The 13691-nt window shown below is 47.7% G+C and overlaps 1 protein-coding gene across 1 annotated transcript; it reads left to right on the forward strand.

Annotated features, from left to right (window-relative positions):
• Window positions 1-11932: 11932 nt before the first annotated feature.
• LOC123429490 (ethylene-responsive transcription factor FZP) lies at window positions 11933-13481 on the forward strand. Its single transcript, XM_045113517.1, has one exon. It carries the CDS (start codon window positions 12273-12275, stop codon window positions 13194-13196), a length of 924 nt encoding a protein of 307 aa, XP_044969452.1. The 5' UTR covers window positions 11933-12272; the 3' UTR covers window positions 13197-13481.
• The last annotated feature ends 210 nt before the right edge of the window (window positions 13482-13691 follow it).

The following is a 13691-nucleotide window of genomic DNA, read 5'->3' on the forward strand; positions in this document are numbered from 1 at the left end:
TCATCTTACTCTCCCGGATATCAAGGTGCACCAAACGAGATCCTGTCCTGAGGCAAGGATTCGTACACCGCTAGTCGATCTCGCCATCGAGGTTAGTTATACAGATTCGGATAACTTTCCTCCATTACATTATGTGTGTGTGACCATCGATGATTACAATGCTAACAAGGAGTGGTGTTGCAGGTTGCTATTCAGAGAGAGAGAGAGAGAGCGACAACCCAGGCGCTTCTGCAGGAGAGGGACCGGGTGGCGGTGGAGAAGGAACTGGCTGCGAAGGAGAAGACGGCTCAGTTGTTGGCGGAGGAGAGGGCACAGAATGAGGTGGCTCAGCAAGCCATGTACGAGCTCCTCCTCGTAAGTTTCTTCTTCATATTAGCCAAATCATGCATGTAATGTTCGTTTCATTACTAACTAATATGACTGACTTGTCAAAACCAAATGTGCAGTCTGTGTGTGAGGAGACCGGTGAGACCCCTCCGCTGATGTGAGTTATTACTGCGGTGGGAACGGTGAGTTTCATCTGAATGATCATTAGTTACTATTCTTAACATTGGAGTATCATCATGCTAACGAGACATTGTAGATAATCTTTGGTGCAGAATAACTCATGAGCCGCATCGCACACCCCTTCTCCACGTGAAACCGGCCCAGCAACCCCGATGCTTCACATCCGTGATGACGACGTTGGTAAGTTTTCTCTAGTGTTCTGCTTAACAAATGCATACTTAGCTTCGTACATGCTAGTGGCCCTATTATGCCACATATTTAGCTTATTTTCCCCAAAAAATACTTACTTAGCTAATTATCATCCAAAATGACATAATTATCTTATTTAGTTCATTTACGACATAATAAGCTTAGTTAGCTCAAAAATGGCATAATAACCTTGGTTAACTCATAAATGTCATATACTTAGCTTGATTTCCTCTAAAATGACAAAATTAGCTTAGTTAGGTCAAAAATGGCATAATAACCTTGGTTAGCTCATATATGTCATATACTTTGCTTATTTTCCTTCAAAATGGCATAATAAGCTTAGTTAGCCCAAAAATGGCATAATTACCTAGGTTAGCTCAATAATGACCTATACTTACCTTCTTTTCCCCCAAAATGTCATAATTGGCTTACTTAGCTCAAAATTGGCGTAATTACCTAAGTTAGCACCAAAATGACCTATACTTTACCTTATTTTCCTCCAAATTGACATAATAAGCTTATTTAGCTCACAAATTGGCATAAAAAGAAAAAGAAAGAATAGAAGAGGAAAGATAAGAATAAGAAAGAATAAAAGAAGAAGAATGAGCTTCTTCTTTCTTCTTATTATTTTCCTTCTCTTTCTTCTTCTTCTTCTTCTTCTAATGTTCTTCTTCTGCTACTTCTTATTCTTCTAGTCTTCTTCTTCTAATGTTCTTCTTCTGCTACTTCTTATTCTTCTAGTCTTCTTCTTCGTCTTCTTCTTCTTCTTCGTGTTCTCCTCCTCCTCCTCCTCCTACTACTACTACTACTCTAACTTTCTTATTCCCATTTTGCACATTTTATTCAATTCATGGAAGCTGGCATTGATGGAGTGCTTTAATTTTTGTTTTGATTTGTGTTGATGAACAATGTGAAACTATATGTATGTATATATGGATGAAAAATGTAAAACTTTGTATGTATTGGTTCTTTTGATCCGGCCTATATATCATATATATCATATATGTGTTTCAACTCTATATATCATATATGTGTTGTGAAAATGCAGGGAAATAACAGAAAAATAATAATAATAAAGGGGTAATATAGGCACTTTGTCGTTTGCCAACCGACGACAAAGGCCTTTGCCGTCTGCGAGATGATGGAAAAGGTGCCACGTGGCAGCTACCTGTGCAACCTGGGAGCACCACGGCTGACCCATTTGGTCACTTTGCCACCAGCTAGACGCATGGAGACGACAATGGGCAGGGGCGGGCAGATGGCAAAGGGCAGGGCATGCAGACGGCAAAGATGTACCAGACATATGGAAAATGCTTGGCAGGAGTTACGTGCAGACGCAGAAACTGCTGACGTGAGAGGGCAGACGACAAAGGTTGTCTCTAGTTTGTAGTCTGCGTGCGGAGAACAAAAGATAGCCGTTAGCCACCTAACGGGGCTAACCGCCATACGTTGTCGTCTATATCCTTTGGTGTCAGCTTGGCTACTGAGGCTGATGGCAAACTTCTTTATCGTCCGCTGCTGGTTTGCAGACAGCAAAGAAGCTCATTATCATGACCTTGAGTGCCGAAAGTTGGTCCGTCAGCCAGTAGACAACAGACGTGTTTGCCGTCCGTGACCTGGTCCTTTGTCGTTTGCTATGGCAGACGGCAACCAAGTTGTTTCCTGTAGTGTATGGAGATGGAGATGGCGGTGACTAAGGTTGATGAGAGGTGATAAAGATGGTTCTATTTTGACTTCGCTCGACTATGTTCACATTTCAACCTGGTCCCCTTATAAAAGTTGGTCAAGTGGACGAGGCGCCTCGGGTTCCATGTCATACGACCTCTCATGTGAACGGTCATGATCGTATGGAACGTCGTCTTTCGTGTTGTTTCTTCTGGTGCGCCTCCTCTTGATTTCTTCTATCTCCTCTTTCACTCATTTCCATGTTTTCACGTCATTTCTTCCCTTTTGACCCATTTCTCGTGGAAACACATCAAAGATAGGATATGTGGAATCCCTTGCATTCATTAATTACTAGTAGCAATATCGAAGCGAATATCTTGGTTTTATTGAAATATCTTCATCTAAACAAAGGGTGAATGAGTGTAAAAATATCAATCATCAATACCCATTCACAAAATGTGACTATTACTTGCCTAGGTACCCCATGGGAACGGGGTCATCCAAGTACAAAACCATAGATCTCGTAGATAGGAGGGTTATGGACCTGATACACATGTGGTGCCCAGAGAGTTTTCAACTCAAATCCGTGTGCATGGGGTCTCCAGAGGGATATCCCTAGACTCCATGGCACAAGGTGGGCAGACCATGGGCAGAAGTGAGGAGGATTTTAAGGCTTTTATTACCAATAGGCATAGGATTGCTGGTCATATGTTTAGTATGATCCCACAATTTATCCGAGAACCTCTACCACTCTTAAGAGTGAGGTTGTCGTATCTCTTCAAAGAAACCAAAACAAAACACTCGGGTCTTCGAATAATCACACCTTTTTCATTTTCGAAGTGAGGACGGGGGAGGGGGCATCTCCATATCATCATCCTTGAGAGACCAATGACCCGTGATAAACTAGGTAACTGTCATTAGTCTCACTAATCACATCGCCCCCGTATATCAATATACATGTGCAATGATATGAGTGAAGCATATAGACAAAATAAGTTCATTGCACAAGGGCTTGAGATGTCATCGACACAATAAACAAAGGTGGTACAAATATCACTGCTAATCCCATAGGAGTTGTTGGGTTTCCTAAAGAGAAAGGGTGATGTAGCACAAAAGCAAAGTATTTTCCTCAGTTAAGAACCAAGGTTTAATTGAGCCATTAGGAGTCAACAAGCTAACAAGATAGACAGTAGCTGCACACAAACAAGTAAAATACTTGCACCCAACTTGGCAAGAGGGTTGTCAAGCTCCTTGTCTTTCTGGTTACAAGGTTCAAAGCAAATAGATAGATGGATAGTGGAACGACAAAATTAAAGATAAGTAATAAAGAAGAAATTTGTAGGAGTTTTGTATTGATAGAAGAATAGATCCGGAAGCCATAGGTTCACTAGAGGCTACTCACTTACAAGGACATAAATGGCATGGTAACAAATTATTGTTAGACAATTGACAATAATAGCAACGAGTGTAACTATGATAATTCATGGCATAATCTCGTAGAGGCATTATGTTTGTGATAAGTAGACCATTGATCTAACTACATCTACTGCTATTACGCCACCCCAAGACCGCTATCTAGCATGCATCTCAAAGTTTTAAGTTTGCAAGAGACATAGTAACGCAATAAGTAAGACGACATAATGTAGACAGGAAGAAAGCTAGCAATAAGATCAAACCTCGTCGCTTTATTCTTAATGACAGCAATACAAATATGTGTCTTGTCCCCATTCTGTCACTGGGATATATAACCCTGCAAGATTGAACCCACTAGAAAGCACCTCTCCCAATGAAGATAAATAAATCGAACTTCCCCAATAAAGATATTTAGATTAGAGAGAAATAAAAAGCTATTTAATTACATAATAAAAAACTTAAAAAATATTCAAATAGATTCAATGAAAATTCTAATCATAAACTCACAATTCATCATGTCCCAACAAACACACCGCATAATTACATCAGACTGATCCCACACAAGGAAGAAGGGGAATATGGTATTGAAGATCCATGAGAAAGAGAGAGCACCATCTAGCTACTACTATGAACTCGTAGATCCTGAAAGAATTATTCACACATTGTCATGGAGGCCGCAAGGTTGATGAGAGGCCTCCGTCAATGGCTCCCCCTCTAACAGGGCTCTCGAACAAGGCTCCAGTTGGGATCTGTTTAGAACAAAGGCTTTCGGTGTCGATAAAATTCTCCTGGAGGAACGACGAATGGTTTTGGTATTTATAGGGTATTTATAGAGAATTATGGCGGTGGAATAGGTCAAGGCGGTAACCTAGTGCACCACATGGACAGCCCGTGGACACACCATGTGTCCATGTGGTTGGTTGGGGGCAACCTCTCAACGCTTCGTAAAGCTTCCGGTGTCTCATGTTGCCCAGAAAAATCGTATTAAATCGACAACGTACTTTGACCTCGAGAGGTACAAGGAGAAGGCCTTGCGAAGCAGAGGCGAGTGCGGACGGCGATCGAGGAGCGCGAGGCCAACGGAAAGGGGGGGGGGAGTGCGTCCCACAATCGTGGCTTCTCCTGAACCAACGGCGGCGAGAAAAGGCCACCAACGCTGGCAAGAATGTGCCTGAGAACGGTTTTGAGCTAGACGGAGTGGTTGGATACGAGAGGCAGCTTTGGAGGCGTTCAAGAGGCCCAAAGTGAGCAGTGACGGCGAGGCGAATGATGGAAGGGGTGGCGGTGGAGGGAGAGTATGACCTATGTACCGCCGACATGTGGGGCCATTGGGAGGACAAGGACGAGAGATGTCGCACACGTCCATCTTTTATCCGCATCGATGCAAGTATCGTTCAAATTTAGATCAGAAATGGACACGTGCATCAAATATAATCACGCGTTAGAGTTAGCCTTAAACCTGAAACTCCCTACGTTTGCGATGGTGGCCAAGAGAGAGGGAGGCACGGGCCCTGCCATTCCATAGCGAACCAGAAGCAAAGCCTTTATTGCCATTTCGGGCGGAGGCGCACGGACCTGTCTTACTTGCTAGCCGGGCGCGGCCTGACACGTCTCCGGCCCATCCCCTTTCCTCGTCCACCATCGGTGGTGTGCTGCGTGAACAGTGGCGACTCCCCCCCTACCCTTGTACCCTCCCGTTCCATCTCGCCGTCAACTTGTCCCTCCGGCGCACGTACGCCTACGCCCATATTTAATCTCCATACATCCACACCACGCGCGACCCTGCGCCGGCGACAAGTCCATCTCCCATGTCAAGCCCCTCATCACGTGGTGACAAGCAAGCCGGAGCGTGACAACTGAAGGAATCGGCCGTGGACCACCCACCTTTGCTAACATTCTCGTTTCTCATGAACCTAGTACGTACTTGAAGAGTTGATCGTCCAAGTACGCCGCATGCACTCGCGTCGCCCAATGCAAACTCGTGACCGGGCATCGTTGGAGTACTAACATTCCCGTTTCTCATGAACCTAGTACGTAGAGTACTTGCAAGAGTTGATTGTTGAAGTACGTACGCTGCGCGCACTTGTCCCGCCCCGTGCAATGCAAACTACCTCGTGACTTGATTGATTCGTCAGTGTTACCCCCCCTGATTTTCACCCCGTGTGTATACGCACGAGTGCACGCTATATAAAGAAAGGGAATCCCAGTCCGCGTAACACAAGTCCCAGGCCAGCTCATTCAATGATTCAAGTGCAAACAAATAAATAGAGAATGTGGTATTCTTTTCTTTTTTGCGACCATGTGTAGGTGCATGCATGCATGCATGCATGCCCGCGCAAATCGATCTCTCGTTGTCGTGGTAAACGAGACGCAGGGCACACGTACGTGCATGGGTACATGCCGCCGCATCGCGGGAGCGGGGGTGGGGGTGAGTATGGCGCCGCCGCGTACGAGGTAAGGTGTGACCGGCCGGCGCCGGCAGGCACGTCCGGGGGTGGTGGAGCGGCGCGCGGCGGTGGTGGGTGGCTGGCTACGTACGTACGCAGGCGTAGGACGGCATGCAGACACATACATACGCGTGCGCGCGGGAGCGGCCGGTACGAGGTAATGGTCAGCGGCTGGCACGGCCAGGGGAGGGGGGAGCGGCCGGTGCGCGGCGGTGGACGACGTACGTACGCGAGCGGCCGGTCGTCTCTGGCCCGTGCATGCGGGCTTGGGCCCGGGGGTGGCGTACCGTACGTGCGCCGTATGTCGCTGTGGCTGGCGCAAGCGGGGCGTACCCGCGCCACCACGTCCCCCGCGACACGTCGCCCATCGCCACTGCCACCCGCACGACCCTACTGTTCCCGTATACACACTCCTCTACTCTACCCCCTCTACCCAGTAGCCCCTCCCTCCCCTGCCAGCCGGCCCGTCCATACCACCTCTCCTCTCAGTCTCACGCCCAGAGGAACCCATTTCTTTCTCAATGGTTAATGCATGCATGCATGCATGCGCCCGTCTACGTACGTATGTGTGTGTGTGTGTCTGCCTGGCTAGCTGCTAGCTGCTAGCTGCAGGGCTGGGGAGGGAGTGGACGGTTGGTGCTGTGATTTCCCTACCACATGTGCGTGCATGCATGTCGACCGGCCGATACATATTCTCTTCCCTTCCCGTGTACTGGTGGCGTAGCGTACAGTACAGGTACGTACGTACAGCGAGCGATCACATTCTCGTCTCGTGTGGTAGCGTACTGTACAGCTAGCAAGTAGCAAGGCAGGCAGGCTACCGTGTCCATCGTATGTATGGCTAGGAGCCCCGGGCCCCTTGCCAACAGGCTGTGGTGCTCTCGTACTTGCAGTTTTTGCTCCAACACACAGGTCGTGCTCCTGCTACCCAGTAGCCACCCCCACACTCCTCCTCACTCTTTGCTGCATGCTCCAAATGTCACTAAAATAAACTGGCACTCCAGCCATATACCTAGTATTTCTTTCGTATGGATACTGGCATATGCAGTACCTAGCTATACCGCTCAAAGAAAAGGAAAAAAGCAGTGCCCAGCTATATATATATATACCAGTGCTATCACCCTACGTGCGTGCCACTGGGGGCCGGGCTGCATGCAGGAGAGGATTTACCTCTGGTGAATGATCGGCTACCAATCCCCAAGCCACGTGCAAACCCCAACTAGTGATTTTTTACAGTCAAATCCCAAGTAGTTACTGCACACACACACAGACACGATGCTTATGTTAGGTTAATCATTTGCTTTGCCCGGTCAAGTACACGTCGAGCCATGCATGGGAACTTGCTCAAGGTAAATCAGATCAGCCCCAGTGCCAATCATGCCCGTGTATTCTGTTCACGGCGATGCTCAAGTGTTGCACTACTACGTTACCACTGGTGGCGTTGCACCTGATATATATGCTGCCTCTTGGTACTTGGTCGGCCTGCTTAATTAAATCGCGCAAACAGCACCACAAGGACGACTGTTTGACCGGCTCGACGTAACCCCTGTCCTAATTGCGGGCTTTCGGTTCGAACTCAAAAGTTTCCTTATATGGTCCCCCGCCCACGCTCTTAATTGACTAACCAGCTCCAGATTTCCAAATGGTACTACCGGAAAGTGGTAATTAAGCACTAACTGTGAAGGCTGTCGTGTTTTTTTTTCAAAAATGCTAGACCTACAAAAACTTACAAAGGTTTACTTAACCTTCCAAACTAACTCTTCTCTCCCCCCTGATTTTCAGTGGGGGTGGGGCCCCTCATCCCTCAATTACCAATCACAATCTTACACATCAGTTTGTACGTAAAATCTTTACGTAAGCCTTTGTAGGTGTAGCATTACTTTTTTTTCTATAAAAGAAGATTTTGTGTATACATGTGTGTTGAGAACTGAGGAAGCTAACACACCCGCCTAGCGGGGGCCGAACAGGAAAAACCCTAGTAGCCCCCTTCTCCCTTTAACCTTATCCTTCTGTGTTCTCCTAGCCGCCACTAGAGAAACCACCCATGGTGGCGATGGGGTTTGTACTTCTCTAAAGAGAGGGGATGCTCCTACCAATCCGATTGTTCGAGGCGGCGGCCCGGGTCCTTGCAAGCAGTGGATGCAGCATGCTATGTGGCGGCATCAGTGTGTCGAGGTCACCCTAGATCGCACGACGAGCGGCAATTTTCTTCGTTCGGTCCTTTCACCTCCGGACGACTGATGACACGGGGGATTCGGGTGGATCTGACGTGGCTTGGGCAAATTGATTGCGATTGCGGTGACAATAAGCAGTGGAAGAAGGAGTGAGGATGGAGCGGCTATGTCATGCGATGGCCACAGAGTTATCACTGCGCCTCGACATCATCGTCATCGCTGTCCTCTGCCATAGTGGTTCTCGAGCAAGTGCAGGGATAACTGCTTGTTTGTTCTGTGCCATTGTACTCATCGGCTTTTTGTTTTGTTTCCCTTCTTGTTTTTCTTCTTCTTTTGGTTGTGTGCACCTTCAATGTCTTAACTAGGTCTTGATATTGTATCGTTGCACATGCTCGATGTAATTGGTATCAACCAGATATTAATATAGTACCCATTATAAAAAATATGGTAACATATGAAATGATGCTTCTTTTCTTGCAGAATCAACTGAAATTATGTTCCGGAAAATAGGAGTATATCTATACAACATGTACATTTTCGGGCTATATTAAGGAATTCACAATGACACAACGGAGGGAATTACTGCCACATCATTATGATGTCATCATGATGTCACGATCAATGTGGTGATGCCAAATCAGACGGAGCTAGATGTCTCACGTGTCCGGACTGGAGAGTTTTAGTGAACGTTTTACGCCGTATAATCCCCAATTTTTCTGAAATACAATGAAGTTTGAACTAGCTAGCACGTATGTAATTAGTGAAAAACCTACAAACTGAAATGAGGCTTCGAAATTCCAAGTGATTAAAGCCACTCTCGGGAGCTATGATCTATTTGTGAGCACACACACACACTTTCCACTATTAAACTCCTGTCTCTCCCCACTTTATTCAAACCACAACTTGGTGGGACAAATGTGCATGCCACAAGTGGTCTTTCTCTACCTTTTCTTGATTATGTTTACTGAACTTGTCTTGCATACTTCGACAGTTCCTCCCTCCCTTTCCCCTCGCAAACTTGAAACACTTCTTTTTTCTTGGCTGTGCCTTGCACAGCACCTGTTGTTCTAATAGGAGGTCCAAAGTCAAAGTAGTGAAAAGGGCACCCCAAAACCCGGGCGACCCTATGAAATGGACAAAACATGTGCCTTGTGAGCCGTGCTCGTTCCATCATAATTAGTACGCTCCGGTTTTGGTCTCTCTCGGCAGAGATTAGCTAACTTAAACATTTCTAGTACAATCTTGTCATGCATATACATTTTGCATGCATGTGTGGAGCCTCTGGCCCTCAGATTGTGCCCCAACCCCAGCCCCTTTTCCTTTCTCTACTAGTTGAACATGCACCACCTTCTCCTCCTCACACCTTTTCAGATGTTGTCTAGCTAGGGCGCTTGACCAGCCTGACCGGCCTGCCTGACCCCATCTTGCATTTCACAAACCAACATATATGCCAAATTCACACACAAGAGAAGGAGAGAAGAGATGGGGTAGGGGAAGTCAAGGTCACAAGATAAGATCTCTCTTGGCAGTTGGCATGCATGCACTCCACATCTACACACATGCTTATGCATAGTTGCACTCGTAGAAGCTATGGCCTTAGATGCAAGAATTGCACCACCAGATGCAGCTTTCCATAAGAATCCAACTTCACCATTGTTCTCACGAGGAGGGGAAGTCAAGGCTTTGTAAACTCCAAGAACATCCTTTTCAAGATGCTCCCAACTAAGAAGATTTAAACAGCATGTTACGGTGGATCAATTCATTTGTTTCATTATCATTCACAGATGTAATTCCCCCCCCCCCCCCTAAATTATTGTAAATAGTACGATGATTTTGGTTTCAAAAGTCATACGCAATTATATAATCATGTTTAATATCTCGAGGAAAAATTAGGTGGGTAAAAAGCAGTGTCAATCCACGTCAACTGTTCTTTTTCATCAACCTCACATGGCACACACTTAACAGTCGGTTGCGAGTGGCGTTAATCGCACCATTACCTCGACGTTCCTTTCAGGTTAAGCGCGCGCTCTCTCTCTCTCCCCCTCTCTCCAAATGTACTTTTTTGACCCCATAAAGCCATGGATTAGGCTCTAGAGAATGGCTCTAGAGAGACATGAAAGAGATAGTTCTCTTGTTTCCTGATTTAATATCGTCACTCCTTTCGATTTGTTCTGGTTTGAAGCTCGGCACCGGCACGCACATGCGCACTAATCCGTAGAATGTCCATTAGGAATAAAGAATCAGCATAAATCCAATGGGATTGATAGGGATAATGATCCTTGTCCAAGCATTTGTCTAGCTCATGCAGGCAAAGCAAAGCTTCACTAGGGAAAAGGAGTCAAAGAGGGCCCTCACCTCATGTGAGAGTCACTCAAGGTTGCATGCATGGAAACAAAGAAGCATAATTAACAGGAAGTGGTGGCATAAGAAAGAGTGCCTTCTACACATCTCACACTGTTGTTTTATCTTGTTTTGAGGGCAAGCTAACCACTCCATTTGAATGTTTCTTAGTACTACATGCAAGAGGAGGCAATATGATGTTTTAGAATCTGAGTGGTCAAGACGCGTTAACTTTGACCGCTGATGGTACATACATGACTATTTAGATCGATGCTATGGAAACTATACCATTAGATTGTTATGGGAAATATTTTCAGAAGATAACAATTGGTGCACTTTTATTAAATTTATTGTTCATGGAACTTATAAGATATTATGTCTGGTCCAGAGCATCACCAAGATATATTGATGCATGAACCTATTGTGGTTAATGTCTTAGCAAAGACAAAGGGGTAGCTTTCTCCTATGTTCATTTCAGTTTGCACGTATTGCGCAAGCAAGCACATGGACACACAAGAAAGCAAAGCCATATGGTCAGAGTGTTAAAAAGCTCATAATTGTGTAGCATTTTGGCATGTATCATAATAGCTATTGTAGTACTAGTATCTTCGAGCATAGATTGCAATTGTCTCTCTCGAAACAAATAGATTACAATTCTTCAAAAGGCTTGATGCATAGGTAGGTAAGCTCTCTTCTTTCCCTTCTTTTCTTGTCAGTGGCAGGCATCTTTACACTATGTGATTAGTCTGCAATACTTGGTACTCAGTAGCAAATTATCAAAGCATGCAAGGCAGTATGCCCAACTAACATAGATGCCACAACAAGCTATGCATGTAGGGCCATTAATAATTAAAGAGTTTGCCATATACTCATATGCTCATAACTAGTGGCTCCACAACTGGTGTGTCATGTACTCATATGCTGGTTGATTAATTTGGAGTGGACTAGAATCATGACAGAGATGGCCATATCTAAAAATGACACTAATACTTAACTGCAAGGATTGTAGCATGCATGATATTCATAAATGAAGTGTGTGCATGCATGAAAACTCAGGGTAGAACATTCTAACATGCAAGCATTATTTTTCTAGCAACAAATACACACACAGATATATAGAGCTATATGTTTGACTGACACAACATTCTCCTCATCTCTTTGGTCCTGAGGTTAGGGCACACAAATCCAAACACAAGGTGCATACATACAAACATGGAGTGAGCTTTCCGTTCCCTCCTTTTCCTCCTAGAATTAAACAAGTGCGGTGCAGCAGCGCAGCGCATGCATGTCACTCGAACTCGACCCCCTACCTCGCCATCTCATCCACAGTGCTCTCCGTCTAGCTCCTCCTCCGAGCTCCCCATTTAAATACCACCCTGCCTCCCTCCATAGTGAGCACTACCCACACTACACACTAGAAGCTCACAGCAACCACCTCATCAACCTAAGCTAGCTAGCTCACGCCTCAGAGCGCAAGCTAGGCGGTTGCAGTAGCGGCAGCAGTATAGTAGCCAGCCAGCCTCACTTCACTTCTGCCATGAGCATCCGCAGCAGCAGCGGCGGCAGCGGTGGCGGCCAGACCTCCCAGATGATGGCGTTCTCGGAGCATTCGCTGCCGAAGCCGATCGCCGGTCACCCGCAGCCGCAGCCGTCCCCGCCTTCTTCGCCGAGCGAGCGGCCGGCGCCGCGTGGCAGGCGGCGCGCGCAGGAGCCCGGGCGCTTCCTGGGCGTGCGCCGGCGGCCGTGGGGCCGGTACGCGGCGGAGATACGCGACCCGACGACCAAGGAGCGGCACTGGCTCGGCACCTTCGACACGGCGCAGGAGGCCGCCCTGGCCTACGACCGCGCCGCGCTCTCCATGAAGGGCGCGCAGGCGCGCACCAACTTCGTCTACGCGCACGCCGCCTACAACAACTACCCGCCGTTCCTGGCGCCGTTCCACGCGCAGCCCGCCTACGCGTCCTCGACCATGCCGTACGGCGGCCAGCAGCACGCGGGCGCGGCGCCGCCGCACATTGGGTCGTACCACACCCACGGCGGCGTCGGCTACCACCAGCAGGGCCCGGGCGCCGGCGCGGGCGAGTGCTCCATGCCGGTGCCCAATGCCGCCGATCACGCCGCCAGCCCGATGGACGTGCGCAGCAGCGGCCACGACTTCCTCTTCCCCAGCGCCGACGACAACTCCGGGTACCTGAGCAGCGTGGTGCCGGAGAGCTGCCTCCGACCCCGCGGCGGCGACCTGCAGGACGCGCGGCGGTACTCGGTGTCCGACGCCGACGCCTACGGGCTGGGCCTCCGGGAGGACGTGGACGACCTGGCGTCGATGGTGGCCGGCTTCTGGGGCGGCGCCGACGCGGCATACGGCGGGTTCGCCCCCGCGAACGGCGGTGGCCACGACATGGTCGCCTCATCGCAGGGCTCCGACAACGGCTACTCACCCTTCAGCTTCCTCTCCCACTGAAGCAGACGCGCCGGCCGGCATTGCTCTCACTTAATGGCCGATCTGCTGTGCTCGCCATCGACCATAGCTAGCTAGTGTTTGTTTCTCGAGTTGGATCGATCGGTCGGTCGATCATAGTACGTACGTAGCAGCAGTAGAAGATCGACGAGGAAGAAGAGTGGCTTGTTTCGGTGCCCTAGCTTAGCTAGCTCCATCCATGTACCTAGGCTCTTTTAGCAGCACTATTACCACGTACCGTCTACTAGTAAGTTTTCATGCATGCACGAGTGACATGCTTAATTTTTATCATCCCTCTCTAGACTTATTATTACAGCCTCTCTCTAATTAATTAATCAGTCCCCGTGGAATTAAAAGTGGTGGATCGAGAGAGGGTACCCGATCGAGAGGCTCGAGAATGTAGTACGCACGCGTACTGTTCTTGATCCTAGAAAGTTTCAGTTTGCGTTGGAGTTTTGTTGGATGCAGATAGGCCGGATGAGCATGTCAAGTACGTAC

This window comes from Hordeum vulgare, chromosome 2H (assembly GCF_904849725.1).
Source record: "Hordeum vulgare subsp. vulgare chromosome 2H, MorexV3_pseudomolecules_assembly, whole genome shotgun sequence".
Taxonomy (NCBI): Eukaryota; Viridiplantae; Streptophyta; class Magnoliopsida; order Poales; family Poaceae; genus Hordeum; species Hordeum vulgare.

What these genes read in the sequence shown, in the direction of transcription:
- LOC123429490 (XM_045113517.1), top strand. Translation starts at nt 12,273, where the DNA reads ATGAGCATCCGCAGCAGCAGCGGCGGCAGCGGTGGCGGCCAGACCTCC.